General features: G+C 36.0%; 1 protein-coding gene across 1 annotated transcript; it reads left to right on the plus strand.

Annotated features, from left to right (window-relative positions):
• Positions 1–38: 38 nt before the first annotated feature.
• Positions 39–14,941, plus strand: LOC113044347 (kinetochore scaffold 1-like). The gene is given in 26 exon segments (XM_026204265.1): positions 39–557; positions 1,282–1,321; positions 1,983–2,042; positions 2,114–2,158; positions 2,282–2,334; positions 2,501–2,522; positions 2,953–2,999; positions 3,232–6,708; positions 6,861–6,969; positions 7,083–7,150; positions 7,401–7,414; positions 7,416–7,485; positions 7,559–7,674; positions 8,123–8,181; positions 8,184–8,212; positions 8,324–8,440; positions 8,913–9,000; positions 9,115–9,198; positions 9,281–9,320; positions 9,405–9,509; positions 13,264–13,364; positions 13,454–13,519; positions 13,636–13,745; positions 13,881–14,002; positions 14,121–14,246; positions 14,746–14,941. Coding segments are annotated over 19 exon segments (2,139 nt in total). The 5' UTR covers positions 39–557; positions 1,282–1,321; positions 1,983–2,042; positions 2,114–2,158; positions 2,282–2,334; positions 2,501–2,522; positions 2,953–2,999; positions 3,232–6,087; the 3' UTR covers positions 14,840–14,941.
• The last annotated feature ends 4,825 nt before the right edge of the window (positions 14,942–19,766 follow it).

A 19,766-nucleotide genomic window follows, 5' to 3' on the forward strand; every position in this document is an offset into this window, starting at 1 on the left:
GGACACGTCATGTGTAAAATCACAGAGTTTGCCGCGATGAAGAGACGCGGCGTTTGAGTTCAAATTTTACGAAGAAAAAAATAAAAATTTTGGTATTTCGTATTATAAATTTTTTATTCAACTGAAAATATGTCTTTTATCAAAGTAAGACGTGTTTAAAATCATCGAAATGTCGAGAGCTGTTTGTTTTCGCTATAGTATAATGCTGTTGTTGTTGCTATGACGTTATGTCTAGCCTGACAGTCGTTGCACACACTAAAACAAAACACGCCTGTGGAAATACAGAAGTGTTATTAAAGTGTAGATAACGTTTAGAATGATTTTAACAAACCACCTTACACGTTTTATTTATTCATTCTAAATATAATGTTCCTCACTTTTTTTTTTTTTTTTGATTTTGTGAGCTGTAACGTTATCACTCACATGAACTGAAGATGGAGCAGCTGAATTTAGGGTCGATCTCTCATAGTGTATCAATTTACTGCAGGTAACGTTAGACCGAGTCTACAAGCAGCTTTGGATTAATAATGCAGTCTTGCTCTTATTCATTAGCTTACGTAAGTTATACATTATTGTGTCGGCCTGCACATTTTCTAAATGTTCAGATGTTCTTTTATGCTTTTTACTGTACTGAACAGAACTTGATAACGTTTTCCTTTTGCTTTTCTGTAATGCAAATGTATTGTATTAGCAGTTATGACCACGCCTCTTAACCCTTGCGCAGCCTTCGTTCATTTTTTTTTTAAATCACAGCTTCATCGTAATAATATGAAACGTAGTGATTTTATGGCACTTGGAATGAACAAAAAAAATAAATAAAAAAAAACTTGTTTAGGCTTTAGTAGCCTGGAAATAAGCTCAGCTCGCCTGTCATCATCTTTGTTGTATATTTCAAATCACTGACTGTTGCCAGTTGTGGAAGTAAACTCTTATGGGTCTTTCTTTTATGATTGAATTATTTTATAATGACTGATTAAATGCATCTGTGTAAATAAGAATACATAAGAATATATTTTGAAGTTGATAATTTAGTTACTGTCGTGTATTGACATAATGCAAAAAAAAAACGTATTTTTTTGGGCTTGTAAAATATATTTCAATGTTCTTAATTTGCATTAGATAAAAACATTTGATAATAAATACATGTAATTAATGTCCATGTCTTGTAAGTACTGGTTTCCTTTCCAGGTAAAATCCACAATATGTAAAAAAAAAAAAAAAAAAAAAATTGTATAACTAATCTTTCTTTCTTCTTCTTCTTCTTCTTCTTCTTCTTTTTAGCAATGAGGCAGTGAAATCCTCAAAAAGGAGACTGTCTTCGGTATGTATTCATTATGTTGGTGAAGCTGAAGAGGTTGAAAACATTAACAAGATTTATCGTTCTCTCTCTCTCTCTCTCTCTCTCTCTCTCTCTCTCTCTATATATATATATATATATATGTGTGTGTGTGTGTGTGTGTGTGTGTGTGACATATCAGGACACAACTCTGTATAATGACATGGATATGACACAGGTATTACAAGGAGAGGGGGACTTATGAGGACATAACCCATGTCCCCATTTTTCAAAATGCTTACAAATCATACAGAATGAGTTTTTTTTTTTTGAGAAAGTAAAAATGCACAAAGTTTCCTGTGAGGGTTAGGGTTAGGTGTAGGGTTGGTGAAGGGCGATAGAATATACAGTTTCTACAGTATAAAAACCATTATGCCAATGGGATGTCCCCACTTTTTACAAAAACAAACGTGTGTGTGTGTGTGTGTGATCCTTCAGTATCTTTCCATACTAGTTTAGGATGATTGTTTTTCTTTTTTAGTAGTGGAGGAATGTACACATAAATGATTGCTCGATAGTTGTCCCACTTTACCTATATTTACTCTGTTACAGCCTTTGAGAAATGTTAAGCCTTTTCTTCTTAATTTTCTTATATTTATAAATGTCTCAGGACATACTATAGTGCCCCTTGATTGTCCCCTGACAGATTTTAAAAGCTGCTCGAACATCTATGAAAATAAATGGAGATGAGCAAGAAGAACAAAAGGTGATTAAGTGTTTTAAATATTATTTGTTTGTTTTTTTGTTACTTTTAAATATATATATATATATATTCAGGAGGAAATTGTCAAGCCTGTTGAGAAGAGGAGAAATTCACGAAGAGTGAGTTTTGCAACTACAAATAATGTTCGAGTCTTTACAAAGTAAGTGCAGTGATGTTGATACACTGATTGGAAGATACAAACAAAAATTACATGTGTAGATAATACAATTAATATTTCACAGTGATGCAAAGAGTGAATCTCCTGTTCTGGCATCCATTCAAAACATACAAGTTGGTGAGCATCTTATTTCTTTTGAACATGTTACCTGAGTTCATTTGTGGTTCTTGGTTAAAGATTATGTCTACCAGTTCTCTCAAATGTAGAGCATCAAATAATTCTGTTGTATGTATAAAACATTTGCACATTGTTAATTTACTTTATTGTGCTTTGTTAAATTCAGGAGGAGATAGACCAAATGAAAAGTAAGTTATGGGGTCTATATATATATACATATATAAATCATGTGCACGATTTACTAATTCGTTCCCTAAATGAACTAAAACGTGCACATGATTACTATAGCATTCCCTCGATTTACTATTGCGTTTGATTTGTAAAGCTGTAACTTTATTTTTTTTTCCTCTAATAACAGGATTCTGCATTTTGTGGATGAGGGAATACACCAAATCAAAGGTATTCTTTTCATGGAAAAGATGTCAAATTTTGCTGACCAATTTAAACATTGTTTTTCAATCTTGTTCACAGTGCAAGTGGTTTTATGCAACATGGGGGTGTGTTGACATGATTAGAATAAGTTATGTTCACTGTACCACAGTCTACTGATTGGTATTTAAATGATTCCTGCAAATGATTTTCATAGACAGTGAACACTAAGCTTTCCATTTCTTTCAGGCCCGGATACTTTGTTGAACACTCCTCTTTATCTGTCCCAGCATAAGGTAAGTACTAATCTAAGACCAGAAAGGCAAAATATTATGAATTTCAAGCTTCTGCAATTAGATATCCTTGATTTAAGTATATGTATGCTGCCACAGACATTTCATTTTGAGTGTGTGAATGTACAAAGCCTGATTGTCAATAACTACTTCTGCGTTTTTGTATTAATTTGTCATTGATACACACCTTGTTTTGACATATACTGATTATTTTGACCTTTCTCTCACTTTGTAGGAGAATTTCTTCTCCGATCCAGTCTTGCAAGATGACTGTGGATAGAACAATGCTGCTCGGAGAGGATACTGGATACATGGATATTACTCAGAGTCAAACAATCACAATTGATAAGGATTATGAAATTGAAGAGCAGACAAACCCAGCTTTTAGCGTCAACATGGCTCAGACGATCCGTGGTGATCTGAATGTCGCAAGTCAGAAGGATTTTCTACATGACGCAAAAGCAGAGAGGAAAAATGCTAACAATGACTCAGACTTCAGTGCTTTTCTCACCAGTATGAGCTTACCCACTGTAAATACCATTAAGCCCCACTATACAGATAATCAGCTTGGTAATATCTTCATTTCAGTTAATACAAGCACATCGGATATTGATATTGATAAGGAGAATCACTTGCCATCTTTTTTAGTGAAGCAACATCCAGGTGCCAAGGGTAACCCACAACAACCTCTGGGACTTCAACGAAGGCGTTCTCATGTTGGAAGTGTTAAAGACGATGATATTGAGGCAGCCAAGAGACACACTGTTGTAACTGAAAACAAAGCTAATGCTCCGTCTTTTACACCCTCTCTTTCTGTAAATCAAAAAGGTATTGCATTTATGACAGCTGCCTTTTCAAACATCCCAGATGACACGGAGCTCACTTTGAGCCAGACTGCAATCAATGTTAAAGTTACAGGAAATATCAGTTGCAAAGTCCAGGCTGCTCTGGAGCACAACAGATCCCATCATTTCCCTGATGATGATGATGCAATGGAGATGATGAGGACATTTCATGTATCTGTTCACGAAAAAGACCACACAACGAGTATGAAGGAGCAAGCTCAGCCTTCAGTTCCCACAGTAAGAAGGATGTCTTCCTTTAATATGATTAGTAATGGAGAGACAACATATAAAAATAAATCTGATTATTTACAGAGCAATCTCTCAATAGCCCAGAATAATTCTGATGGTATGGAAATGACAGAAACATTTGATGTATCTGTTAGAGAAAAAAATCACACAACAAGTATGAAGGAGCCAGCTCACCCTCCAATTACCAAATTTAGCAAGATGTCCACTTGGCAAAGCAACAACTTTATAGCTTCAACTGCTAGTCCTGACGATATGGAGATGACACAGTGTCAGACTATTGTTCTCAAGGACAAACAATCAAGTGGAAACAAGCCATTCGGCAACACAAGGAAGAGTTTTCCTCTTGTATCTTTATCTAGATCTGTTCTAGAAGATGAGGATAGAGGCAATATGAAGGAGGAAGCTCTGCATCCAGTTCTCAGAGTAAGCAAGATGCCCTGCTTTGATTTAGTTTGAGATGGATTGATTATGAATCACAAAAAATCGGGCCACCTCCCAGTAGCCCAAACTCCAAATTCTGATGAGATGGAGATGACACAGTGTCAAACTATTTTTCTAGAGGCCAAGGAGGTCAATGGAGACAAACCTTTAAACAACTCAAGGATCAACTGGCCTCTTACATCAGTATATGGACCTGAAGGCAGTGATGGGATGGACATGACTCAAGCATTCAAAGGGCATATAATGCTAAATGCTTTTCCAGCCTCCAAGAAGAAAAAAGGCGAAATCGTTCTGATGCCTGCCACAAGTACATCAGCTCAACATAATGATAGTGACTGTACAGACTTGACACGCCAACCAAGTACATTTGATGAGATTTCTACCCCAAGTCCTGATGAAATGGAATTAACAAGATGCACCACTATTAACATTGACCCAAACCGTACCTGGTTAGGGAGTGCTGTGGATATCACAGGTACAAGAATAGCACCAATCTCTGCTAATCAAACAATCACTGTGGTTGAACCTATGGAGATGACTGAGGTATACATGGGAACAGTCAGTGACCAAAAGTCTAAAGATTTTATGACTCAAAGAAAGTCAGGAGTGAGAATGATGCCCTTGATGTGTGATCCTGAAAATACTGAAGCTGATAACTGTCAGACTGATTCCTCCAACCCTGATGACATGGACATGACACAATGTCTGACTGTTGTGCTTGAGGGTGAAAACTGCAAGAGGGCCGAACCATTCAGTAAATCCAGGAAGAGTTTGAACCTTGTATCTACATCCTCCAGTCCTGATGTTGAAAGTATGGAGATAACCTAGGCACTCTCCGGCAATATCATGTTAAAGAGCTTTGTATCCAGTGAGGAAAGTAAGCATGAGAGAAATCTGTTGCCTGTAGCGCAAAGTTGTCAAACACAGGATGAGTCTGACTGCATGGAAATGACAAGTCAAGCCAGTGCATCAAATCTAGCTATTCCCTGTGTTGATGAAATGGAACTAACAGGATGCAACACAATAGCAATCGACTCTAAAAACACATTGGCAGCAAGTGCTACAGAGATCAAAGTGCATGACAGTGCACTTTGGGCATCAACATCTCTTTCTAGAAACACAGTGTCAAGTGAAGAACAAAATTAAGTGAGGGTATCTACCAAGTGTGCTATTAACCATGTCTTCCCCTCAAAACACGTTTTTGATCTTGATTTCAAAAACATTAAATGCAACAACACAGAGACAATATCCTTTGGCCCAGCTGACATGCAAGTGGACAAAAATTGTGAAACGGCACATCAAAGCAATTTGATGACGACTGATGAAGACAGTGATATGCAGGTTACTAAGGTGCTTACAATGCCCATTGAAACAGAGCAGAGTGTTTCTTTTAATGAAGAAGAAGCACTGATAAAGACTTTCTGTGGCTCTAGAATTGAAGAAGAGGGTCAAGCACTTTGGTCTAAGAAGGACCAAAGTTCCTCCTCAAATGAATCTGTAGTTGATTCCTTCATTACAGAAGAGCTGCAACATGCAAAAGTCTAGCTGACTCTCAAATGGAGCTTCGCAACATGTCAAGGCGTATCCAGGAAGAGCAAAAAGTGATAACAGGAAGCACAACGCTGCCTCTTCCTTCTTTTTCTCTCCCTGAGAATTCCCTTAAAGAAAACATTTCCAATGAGCCAACTTCAAATGTCACGCCTAAAGTCAAGCAAATAAACAATTCTGTTCAAAATGAGAGGAACACACCTTTTAGTCTTAAAAAGAAGGCGTTCTCATCAAGGTTGTCATTGTGTGGTATCATACCAAAACTACCAAAACAAACTACAAATGTAACTCCTAACAAAACTATAAGTACTAATGATTTACAGTGTCTTCAACTAGAGAAACATTTTGAGGTTGCTGAACAAAATGGCAACTGCAAAACAGTCGATATTAATAATGAAGAGTTCCCTGAAATGAGGAGCGGTGACGACTTGTCAGGGAGTCTTGAAAATTGGCCAATTAACAAGCAAGATGAACTGGATGGTTCTTTGTCTGTACCTAAATATAAAAGGCCTTTGGAGAATGATGTCTTTGAGTCAGACACAAGCACGAGTCCTTGTTTTAAAAGGCTGCATCCAGAGGAAGACCCTATTACAGCAGAACGAACCAAGAAAGTCTGCATTTTTGACATGGTAGGCACAAAATGATAATAATTTTCACTTTAATACTTTGTTTGCTTGGTATTTCCTGCTACACGCTTGGAGGATGTTCTGTAATAAAGTGTTAAGCGTGGGCTCCATTGTTGTGCATTATTATGCTAATGCCTAAGATTCTGCCTCCTCAGGGGCTTGACTGTCATGAAGCTGCCGTACAGTGGGAAGGTAATTTTACAAGGCATGCTGCTCCGAATCCCAGGGCAAAGACAATTGAAGACACAGGAGTGTCAGAATCCAGTGAGTTACTTGTGTCAGTTCTCAGACAAAGTGAAATGCACATTAAGAAATGCACCATTAAGAAGATTTCGATGTGGCGTATTTATAAATGAAAAATGTGATCTGCTTTACAGCTCTCAAATACTCTCAGTTTGACTCTCATATGGATGGGACGCTGGATCATGCATTTGATTTTAGCAAGGTAGCATTGTTTACACACACGCTCAGGATCTTTGCTGCCTATCACTTTTAGGTCTTTGAACAACCATAAATGTTGCACTTTGCCCTGTAAATCGTGCCATATTGTAATTGCAACCAACATGAATAATACTTTTAAATGTGTGAATTGTTTAGCGAAAGTGTGCTTTGACACCCTAACACGTTTTGCATGGGAAAGCACTACTTATGACAATATAAAAGTAAAGTTGTTTGTCTCATTCTTTTATTTCCAGAAACTTGAGGACGGAAGAGTTCCTAAGCCACTTTGGTATCAACTTTGTTATCCACAGATCTAGACCAAGTGCTCTTCCTGACAGTGTAAGTGGTCTGATTTTCTCTTTTTCTCTTTGTGAACATATGTGATGGTTGTAACGCATCATTCCTTTTTCAGTGTAGAGCTGGAGAAACACGCAATATGGAGGATTTGCTCAAAGAGAAGTACATATACCACCCCAAGCAGAGAGTATATGAGCACGACTGTAAGAATCTCACAGAGATAGTAGAGAGGTATGTACCAGTCTGGATTTGATAATGCTGACACTAAAAACACTACCCCTGTTTATTTGTGTGTGTGTATGTGTGTGTGCACTCGCACGTTTAACTGACATAAATTATATATTTATATTTAAAAATAGGGCTGTACGATAAATCACATGTGATTATCACCCGCATCTTGTAAGTAAAGCTGGCATTTAATACACAGAGCTGCAGTTCACTGACAAGCTACACAATATCGCATTCATAATCAAAGCTTGTCAGTGAACTACCACTCTGTGTATTGAATGCCACTCCATCCGAAAACACGTGATGGAGAATGGAGATTTAATAATAATCACAGACCCGGCTTTACTGACGAAATGCGCATGACAATTTAAGGAATGTTCCTTTACAATTTATCATGCAGCCCTAATAAAAAATGACATTATGTATATTTTTGTAATTAATTTCTTCATAGACTTAAAGAACAGATGCCTGAACAAGACAAATACCTGGGATGCATTAATGGAGCCCTTCAGCAGAGTTATGTACTCTCTCTGAAGAGCAAGTATGTTGTTTTCATAGACAATATTGGGTCATCTTATGTTAAAGCATTAAAATCACAGCTTACATTGTTTATCTTTGAGATTAAAGCTTCATGTATGTTTGTTTTCCTCAGTTAAAAAGCTTTTGCTCCAAGTTGAAAGAGCGAAAAGCTTACTTTGGAAAGAGAAGCAAAGCACTTTCTCATGAAATGAAAAGAGACTTGTACTCAGAGCTCATCAAAACAACACAGGTAAGAGCAGTTTTGACTATTTTATTATGTTGATTTTGTGAAATCATTTCTCAAAAAGCCAATTTATTCTTTAATCTAAATATTCTTTGTTTCTCTTCTGATTTGTAAAACTCTGATACGTAGACCCTAGGACATTATTTGGAGCACACTTTTATTTCCTTTGGGTGCATTTACTTTTAAAACAGGAATTAAGTAGGGCAAAATTAAGGACACAACCTTTTTAAATCATAAAAAATACATGTAAAATAATAGCATTATTCATATATATAAGTGCAAGATCATCAGTCATCAGTATTTTCAGTCTGTTTTCCCAGAAGAAAAGGCTGTAAATTTGGGTAGTGTTTATCTGTTAAATGTTGTATTTGCAAATAGCTTTTTATTAGCTTTTAATTTTAAGTAATACACGAGTGCCTATACACTTTGACTAAAAGTCTTAACCACTGTGCATATGTATTCCATCCAATACATTCAGGATGCAAAACAGAGTCTGATTTCTAAAATTAAACAGACCTGTGAAACGATCGAAGACTTGGATGGATGCATTAATGATTTCGAAACTGGTATGGATTTCCTTCTTGGCTCTATTCCATGTTTGAATGTGTAGAGCATAAGGGTACTACATTATCATATACTAATACCGACAGGTAAATAACTCCCTGCTTCTTCTACACTAGAACTTGCATCTGTAGAGGCCATGATTAAGGGAGATCATTTCGATGTTTCTCAAACCAGACAAGCCTTAAAAGCCAAGGAAGAGGGTATTGTGCTTCTATATGGTTTCATGAATCTAGTAAGAAAGATGTAATGATTTGTCTGTGTTTTTCTTCTCTCTACTGATAGATTTGCATAGGCTTAATTCAGCTGTCACCAAAAAGGAGAGGTACTGTATATGCTTCTGTCAGAACCATAGGAAATTATTAAGATATACATTTTTTTGCTAAATACTTAATTCTGAACTTATTAGGGAAATTGGTGAGTTGGAGATTCAGCTGAGGTCTTTGGAGAACCAACAGAAGAAGTTGCAAGGGGAATCCAGTAGCCTTAAGAATCATCTTACAACCTTGAACAGGTACCGTAAGTCGCACCTGAGTTTAAGTTGCATGAGTCCAAAAATGTGTTATGATGAGGAAAAAAACATATATAAGTTGCACCGGACTATAAGTAGCATTTATTTAGAACCAAGAACCAAGAGAAAACATTACCGTCTACAGCCGCGAGAGGGCGCTCTATGCTGCTCAGTGGTAGACTACAGGAGCACAGAGCAGCATCTCTGTCAGCATAGAGCGCCCTCTCGCGGCTGTAGACGGTAATGTTTTCTCTTGGTTCATGTATCTCGGTTCATTTCTCTCGGTTCATGTCAAATTAATTTTGATAAATAAGTCGCACCTGACTATAAGATGCAGGACCAGCCAAACTATGAAAAAAAGTGCGACTTATAGTCTGGAAAATACGGGTATTTGTTTTTGAGGTCAGCTTTGTTAAATATTATTGCTAGCTTTCTTTTCTAGCACGCCAGCAGCAGAAATGATACTTCCATGCTTAACCCATGTGGTTTGCTCATTTGAATTTTTGCTAAATACTAGATGTTGCATTTATTGTTTAATATTATTGTTATTATTTGACACCTGTGCCTAGACTATATATATATATATGAGTATATATATATATATATATATATATATATATATATATATATATATATATATATATATATATATATATATATATTAGGGCCGGGACTTTAACGCGTTAATTGAGATTAATTAATTACACAAAAAATAACGCGTTAACTAAGATTAATTAATTACAGAAAAAAAAATTCCCGCATTTTTTATAACGTATTTTTGCACCGCGGAATGCTTCTCATTGGATTAGTTTCGGCGGGACCGATTATACTGGAGCACCAACTAGCGTTCGCACCAAGGGGCAAGGAACTCGACCGGAAGTTGAAGTCGGGTGGGGGCTGCCATCTTTTAGCAGAACTTCACTTGCGTTAGCATTCCCATTGACTCCCATTCATTTTGGCGTCACTTTGACAGCGAATAACTTTACATCTGAGGCGTTTAAAGACTCCGTTTGTCCATTATTTATTTCTAAAGATACACGACAATGTATAAAGGGCTCCATTACCTTTTATGTTACATTATGGCCCCGTATAAACAGTTTTTGTAAAAAATAGGCTAACGATTGCGTCATAACCACTCGGCTCTCTGTCGCATTACCGTACAGACAGGTGGAGAAGCTCGCAGGCAATTAACTTAATATGGCGTACTGGCGTTACATTTTAAAATACTATACAAAATAATTAATCAGAATACTTACTCCTGCTCATTCACGCCAAAGAACTCCCCGCTCAAGCTCGCCGTCTCTGCAAGATTAACGATGGCAGTTTTTACGCACAGCCACTTAGAAGATTTACATCTGGCAGACAGGTTGCTGACGTCGTCAAGCTTCGTTTGAGTCTGCGCGGCAGAAACGGAAGTGCTAAAAAACGCTAAAACTGGGCTTCATTTGTCTCAATTGAGTTCCAATGGGGTCGCTGTGTCCATTTCTTTTACTGTCTATGGTTCGCACATCACCGCAGCACACATTGAGCCTCAAGTATCACCTCAACGCAAAACATTTAGCAGCTAGCGTGGACTTTACACTTTATGTTGAACTATGTATTATTTTGTTGGTGCAACTGGCAGTTTATGTTGAACTCTTTATTGATTTGGCCAAGGTTATTGAGAGTTGGACTTAGTATGTTATGGCCTCTGAAGCAACAGAGAGATGTTTTCTAATAGTCAGTGTTTCCAATGTTCTGAATGTAATTGACAGTATTGTGTTTTACTTAAAAAACACTTTACAGAAGGTTCCAGCACCTATAAGCTTCCTGAATTTCTGAAATGTACTATTTCTAAATTGTTTCTAAATATGCTATTGCTACACTTAATGGCAAAAATTGAACTGGTCTGCTAGACTTGGTTGAACAAAAATAAACAATATTTTGTTGCTTAAGCTTATGTATTCAGTCATTATTCAATGGTTTACTATAAATCCATGTGAAAAAAACAAACTTCTCACTGTTCTCAGGTCAAATATTTATATGCGATTAAAATGCGATTAATTTTGATTAATTAATTACAAAGCCTCTAATTAATTAGATTAATTTTTTAATCGAGTCCCGGTCCTAATATATATGTATATACAGTTGCTATCAAAATTGCTCAACCCCTCAGAGACTGCAGTACTTTACAAATACAAGCTTTTCTGAAGATCCAGGATAAAATAAAAATTGCATCTATAAAAGTTCACTGGCATATTAAAAGTTATATTGCCAATATATAATGTAATATTTTTGAGTTATAAGATTTTTTTTATAATACTGCTATGTCATAATTATTCAACTACTATTTATCATTGCTGTTTTTAAATCACTGCATGGTGGGGAATAAAACGGTCTCAAAACACAATTAACCCTTTAGAAACTCTATTTAAGAAGATTTAGCTTGAGCTGTATAAATATTGTATTACTTTAGAAAGGCTTAGGCTATATGAAGATTTCCAAGACATTGAAAGTTCCTAGAAACACAGCTCTCAGCCTTATTCCTTAGCTTAAAGTGTGTTTTACCAGAAAACCTTTGAGAGTGTTGAAGAAAAAGCACAATATCATTAAATGTTTAATCAGAGCAACTGAGAAGAACCTCAATGTACAGCCAAAGACTTGCAAGATGACCAGATGAAAGGAGGAAAACCATTTCAATGCAGTGTGTAAGAAGAACACTAGACAAGTATGGCCTTCATGTTGAGACATCTTGCAGAATACCACTCTTGATCAAGTAGAACAAAAGGCCAACCTGAACTTGATAAAATTAATTTGTGTAGACCTGTGGAGCTCTGGAGGAATGTTTTATGGAGTGATGTGACCAAACTGGAACTTTTTGGACCCATGGATCAGCGGTATGTCTGCTGCAAAGCAGGCAAAGCTCATAAGCAGAAGAACACCATCTCCATCGTCAAAATTGCAGGTGGATCAGTCCTTTTATGGGGTTCCTTTACTGTAGAAGGAAGTGGAAATCATGACTGTATGAAGGACATCATGGATTCTTTGAAGTATCAGGCCATTTTGAAAAGAATTGTGATGCCTTTGGTGCAAAGACTGAAGCTGATGATCAATGGACTTTCCTGCAGGACAGTCATCCCAAAGTACCCATCCAAATCTACTACTGCTTGGTTCAAGGATCAGTCATAGAATGTACTTGAGTGACCTGTTCAGTCTCCAGGCTTAATTCTCAATGCAAATATCTGGTTGAATTTAAAGAAAGCAGTGGCAATGTGAAAACCAAAGATTATCAGTGATCTGGAAGCTTTTCAGGCGAGGAATGTGCCAAGACTGTAGTAGAGAGGTGACAGAAGCTTCTAAACACTTACAGACAGCATTATTGGTGATTTTAATTCTTCACAAAGGGGGTTGAATAATTTTGACCATTAATGTTTAGAGCCAATTTGAATTTTATCATGATTCATCAATGCTACATTCTCAGAATCACTCAAAAGTGTATTAACAAACTTTTTCTAATACTTTACTGTTGCCTTTGTTGAACTAATTTCATAAAATGTTGTTCTCTGCAGCAAAATGTCTTATACAGTACAGACCAAAAGTTTGGATACCTTCTCATTCAAAGAGTTTTCTTTATCTTCATGACTATGAAAATTGTAGAGTCACACTGAAGGCATCAAGAGCTATTGTGTGTGTGTGTGTGTGTGTGTGTGTGTGTGTGTGTGTGTGTGTAAGTATGTATGTATGTATTGTCCTGAAGGTGTGATGATATGTCTTTCAGTTTGAACGAGTGGTGTCTTGATGCGACAAATGAAAAGGGGGCTGTGTTTACCTTCCTTCACAAAACTGTGCATCTGCAGTTGAACCTGCAAACACCTGCCGGTGAGTTGATTATCACTTTATAATTGCTCCTAATGGTTTTTCATCACTATTTTCTCAATAATAGCATAAAATACTGTCTTGTCTTTCAGGAAAAGACTGGATGACTGAGGATGCGGAGCGAAATATAGATGTAAGCTTCCAGTTGCACCTGGATGGTAAGTGAACTATAAATGAAATTACATTTTATTATGTTTCTATTTTGTTTATTTAATTTCCATTTCCATTTTTAAAATCCACTTGAATGGATCTCCCCTGACAATTTTTTTTAAAGTGGAAATATCTGAATGTCATGCAAGCATTGTCCACAAGTTACTTGCACTATACTATCATTCTCAAACTCAATGGACACAGAGATACCCAACAACCCGACATATACCAGAGGTAAACACTAACACTACAAAGTATAAACATTCAGTCTTTAATATTTTAAGACATTGTTTAGCATTGTAAGAACATCTTGTCTGAATAATATTTGACCAGAAGAAGTCTAAATGCTATTGGATAATTTCTCAACAGATGCTTCATGACATTAGTTTGGTGGTGGGTCGTCTCAGGCTCTTGGGAGAGGAGATTCACCGGCTGAAGAAGTGGGGAGGACTGAAGCTTTGCATCTTGAAGCTCACCTGTACACACACACGGTAAGTTTTTACATTGTCTTAATCTCTAAAAGACCAAAAACAACAGAAGCATGCGTCAACTTTGTTTCAGATGCAGACTTGCTTTTAGAAAAGTCTGCTTTTGTTTTTCCTCTTTCAGAGTTCATGTCATCTTCTCAAGTCTGAAAGCACTGGAAAAGTTTGAGTTAAGTCTGATGGTCACTCCAGACTATCCCTTTGGGCCCCTTCACATACAGGACTTCAAAAAACACTTTGGGGATACAAGGTTTGAAAGCAATTAAAATTTTTAGATCACAACAAGTTAAAATGTTGTTGTCTGTCATTGTGAGTGGAGATAACATCACCTCCATTAGACAGGATTGTTATTGGAAAGAAATATGATCAAGTCTCTAGGCAGCGTTTAGTGAAACACAACAGCTTCTCATATCTAACCGTTCAAAGAAAAGTACAAAATATTAAAGTAATATTAATTGTAACTCAGTCTGTTGGACAGAAATATTGTTTATGTCTAGAGTACTTTATAGCACAGTTTTCTATAGACCTCAAACTAATCTTCACTTATATACTGTAGATGAAATGCAATTCACATTGGTGCTGACAGTGGCAAAATTTAAATCAAAAGCAGTTCTCTCAAGATCATTCATGTGATCCATGGTACAATGAAATGGAAATATTACCAACAGCTGCAGTGAAGTTCATTTGATAAAAGTATTCACACTGCGTGTTGATATTGTGTCTGTTTTATGCGTGCTTGTCTTCTGTAGGTTGAGTCAAATTGAAGACATCATATCATCAGTCAAACCAGCCACGAACTATTTGACAAAAGTCCTCAAGAAGATTCATGATGACCTGTGTTAGGATCTCAGGCCTTGTTGTTTAAACTGTTCTTATCTGTCTTTTGTTCATGTATATATTGATGTTTGTATAATCAAATAAATAAGAATTACAGATGTAGCCAAAAACCACATCAACTTTGGCATTCTTTACTTTTCTTGGCCTGTTACGACTTAATCTTTTCCTCATGAATCCAGCTAATGGAATATGATGTAATGGAGGTGCAGATGCTATGCTGCTGATGATAATTACATATGAAGAATGCTGGTAATCTTGGTTATTGGAGTGAATGATGTGAGTGATGCTCTTATGTCCCTATTTGTTCTCGGCTTTTTGTGGGTGTTTATCATGGTTTAAGTTCAGAAATATATAGAAATTTGAAAATAGTAGCAATCAGTGTTGAGGAAGCTCCTCCATTTAAAATGACTGATTAAAAATCTGACAACCAATGGAAAAAACCAAGTCATCACCCTAAAACTTGTTCTCTTAACGTAATTAAGCCAGAAATGAACCTAAAAGATCATTAAATCACTGTAACGTTATTCCCAACATCGGTGGCAAAAAACTGCAACTCTTTATTGTATGTCATCTCTCAAAAGGCTAGTTTGGCCTCAAGCAAAACCAGCAATCTCATACACAGATGTGAACAGAAGAATGATTTGTATTGCGTAGAGCTAATCATTTGTTACTGTCAAGCTAGCTGTCAGGTAATCAAGATGTAATGCCGTGACACCACAGGAGAAGATTTTAGGAATGCTCCTGACCTTTGACAAGACTTGTACTGCATGGAGATAAATGGATAGGCTCTGTTCATCTCTGAGATAATTTTGTGCAACATAGAATGTGCAAAAACTGTGACAGTGAAAGAATGTTCCTGTACACATGAATTATTGCAGTGCAGCCTAATTTAGAAATCTATTTACTGAGAAAAATGGTGATGGATTCAATATTTATTTTACCCCTGCTGTGTGTGTGTGTGTGTGTATGCGTGCGTATATATATATATATATATATATATATATATATATATATATATATATATACACATACATAAACTTAAAAGTGCAATACAACTTCAAACCAACAGTTAACCCCAAAATGAATATGTACTCCCCTTCAGGCCATTGAAAATGTAGGCGAGTTTGATTCTTCGTAGGAACAGATTTGGAAAAAATTAGAACTACATCACTTGCTCACCAATAGATCCTCTGCAGTAAATGGTTTGGTTAATGTCTTGTGAATTCAAAAGCTGCATGTTTTTAAGAAACTATCCATCATTACAGCTTTTTAACTTTAAAATGTTTTCAGCTAAAACATGAATTTTTCCTCCAGTGAAAGAAAGAATGAAAAATTAAAATGAAAGATGAAATGGATTTGCAGACTTTAAGCTTTAATTCAAAAATATAAAATGTTTAAGAATTACAAACATTTTTATACACAGTCCTCCCATTTTCAGCGGCTCAAATGTAATTGAATAAATATAATCATAAATAAAAAGCTTATTTTTTTATATTTTGTTAAGAATCCTTTGCAGGAAATGACTGCCTTAAGTCTGGAACTCATGGACCTCAATCTAAGACTGGGTTTCCCCCTTTGTTATGCTTTTCAAGGCCTTTACTGCAGCTGACTTCAATTGTAAAACTTATTTTAGCTACAATGTGAGTCCATAATCCATAACAATGCTTCATCCTGTAAAAGAAAGATCCTCTAAGCAGATTTCTCTCCTAATTCAAGCAGTTATAGATGGACTCTAGTGGATATCAGCTGGAATTAATGGCTTGAAGTTAAAATGCCTTAAGTAATCATTTTTATACAGTCCCCCCATTTTCAAGGGCTCGAATGTAATTGGACAAATAAATATAATCATAAACAATTTTTAAATCAATTGTCCAATTGTCCCTTGAAAGAGGGCGGAGGTACAGATTAAAGAGTTTTAATTCCTTAACCTTTAATTGAATACCCTTAAATTAAAGCTCAGTGTGCACCTTAAACACATATTTATTGTACAACTGTAATTGGAATTTGTTTGGGTCAACAGCTAAAATAATTTTAAAAAATTGTGCCTGTGTCCAAATATATATTGACCTAACTGTGTATATATAAACAGCTTTTAACATGTAGGTTACCTGTGGATTGTTGTTGTTTCATTAAGCTGTTTCAACTTTCATTCTGACCCATTGGTGAGCAAGTGATGTAATGTTACATTTTTCCAAATCTGTTCTGATAAAGAAACATACTCATCTTGGATAACATGAGAGGTGAGCTAAATTTAAAAAATTGTGTGAGCTATACTTGTGAGAGTATGTTATACATGTGCAGTGTTATTACCATTATGACTAGACCCTGTTTGCAGAATCCTTCTTCTGGAGCAAGTCTTTTCGGCACTGAAAACTAACATACAGATTTTGACTGGCAGTTGTTCCACATCATTTGCTACGGTACAAGTGAGAATGATGGATCGCTGACTCCTTGTGAAGGTAACTTTATATAATACCCTGTCTATTTTTGTCTTCACTATTTGATGCAACCAAGGTTAAGTCGGAGTAGTGCATTAAAATCATATAGAACAGAAATGAATCTATGAAGCAAAGAAATAGTCCATTCATATCAGTTTGAGGCTCTAAAGCAGTGGCTATGTGTAAAAACTGAAAATGCAAGCCGTGCTTCAATGATCTTTAATTACTCAGTTCATGTGGTTTGTCCCACAGCATTAGTGTGATTTTAGCAGAAACAGATCAGCTCTCTGATCATGATGCTATCTGGGCACAGTCCAGGAAATATGGAATGGAGAGGAATCTTGTTGGCGATGGTTGACTGGGACGGTGCTTATTACCACGTCACAGCTGACATCATTCTGTGATTTACATCATAAAAGAATGTCCTCTGCAATTACAGAGATGTTAATAGAAGTACTCGACCTTTCAGGGCACAGAAGACTGTATTTAAAGACCTGTATTTAGATGAACAGCTATTAGCAAATAGTTTTGCTATTGAAATATTAAATATTTCTAAGCAAATGGATTACTTTTATGGTGCTTTGGGGTCTTTTAAGAAGACTACATTTTGATTCTCCTCCAAATCCATCTAATAATCAGTTGTTGTTGTTGTTGTTGTTGTTTTCTTATCTTTTTTTTTTTTGGATAATGAATGTGCTTTTAGACAGTTTGCAAACACAGCAATGAATTCAAGCAGAGATCTTTAAGAATGGTTTTAGTGTTCGTGTTAGTTTTAGTATTTTATATGCATGCACTCTACTTGTTTGGCAGTTTTTGAGCCCAAATATTGATATTGTGATTTTGAATCAATGCCCGCAGGCTGGGTTTATTGAAAGATGTGCTGTTGCAGGTATACGGCTTATTAATCAAATTTTGGGATATTTTTGTTTTCCTCTTCTCATCAGTTTGACCGGGTTACTTAAAACATCCTGTGGATGTCAAAACATGTTTATCTACTTGGAACTGTGTTGCTCTTATGTTAATGAATCTGTGTTTGCTGCGGTCGTGAGCAGGCAACAGATTGTTTTTGTTTATTTCATTTATTCGTTCTCTGAAAAGACCTTCAAAAGACAAACAATATCAAAGACATAACAGCCGGACAGGCTTTTTTTTGAATTTCCATTAGCTGAATCACAAAGTACACTGCTATAAAGCCTTATTCCTCCTTGATCAAATATTTTACTGATATCATGCCAGTGAATTCTATTTACTTGTTTACACTCCCCATGCCATTACAATAATCAAGCAGAATTGAATTTTATTTACATCTCTCAGACGCTCTTGCCATCTCACTAGATGGAACCCAGAGTGGTTTTTTAGCTGAGACAGATCCCATATGGATGCACATATTGATGAGTCTTCTACACCTTATTGAAAAATGCCTCCCGAAGTGTTTCTAGGAAGCACTAAAGCTTGATGCAGGCTCCCGGTCTTATTATGCATGATTGTATCTGTGTATGTTATTTAAAAGGAAAAAGGTTGTCTTAATGTATTGCTCAGAAAAAATCCATCACCTAGGCCACATGAGCAGGGGAAATTATATAAACTGAAGGTTTGTTGTCAGCTTGTTGTTTTGTACATGCAGTTTGTTATTTATATATATTAATATAGTGAAAACAGAAATAATTATAATTTAAAATAACTTTTTTATTTTTAAAAAGTCACATGTAATGTATTACTTTGATGAAATGACATTGTTCCAAGTCTTCAGTGTCACATGATTCTTCAGTAGTTATTCTGCTAATTTGATGCTTTTCACAAGACATTTTACATTTGGGTAAGTATTAAAAAAAAAAATTAAATTAATATTTGTATCCAGCAAGGATGCATTAAATTGATCAAAAGTAACAGTAACGACTTTCTATTCATCAAAGAATCCTGAAAAATATTTATCAATAATTTTTTTTATTTGTTTTATAATAATGAATATGTGAGCAACAAATCAGCATATTAGAATGATTTCTGAAAGTTCATGTGACACTGAAGACTGGAGTAACGATGCAGACAATTCTGCTTTGCCATCACAGGAATTAATTCCCTTTTAAAAATATATTCATTTTATTTATTATTCTACAATATTAATGTTTTTAATATATTACTGTTGTTGTTTTTTGCTGAGCAGACACTATAAATTTAAGCTTTTGGAAGGTAGAGTAACATAGGGGTTAAAAGTCTGGACCGGTAACTAAAGACACAGAGATTTAACCCCACAGGGAGCAATCTATGAGCTGTAACCATTGAGACACTTAACCCCAGATTGCTCTGGAGGGACTGTCGCTATAATAAATGTACTGTAAGTCACGCCTCATAAAATTGTGAACTTGAATTTTTCTCCAAAACCATTTATTGGTCATTTGTTGTCAAATGGCATGGTGAACGATCCTTTGCTGTTTTTGTGTGTGAGAGTGAAATGAAGCAGGCCTTCGTAACGGCTCTCTATTTTAAGGCGAGTAGAA

Source organism: Carassius auratus, chromosome 26, assembly GCF_003368295.1.
Source record: "Carassius auratus strain Wakin chromosome 26, ASM336829v1, whole genome shotgun sequence".
NCBI classification, from domain to species: domain Eukaryota; kingdom Metazoa; phylum Chordata; class Actinopteri; order Cypriniformes; family Cyprinidae; genus Carassius; species Carassius auratus.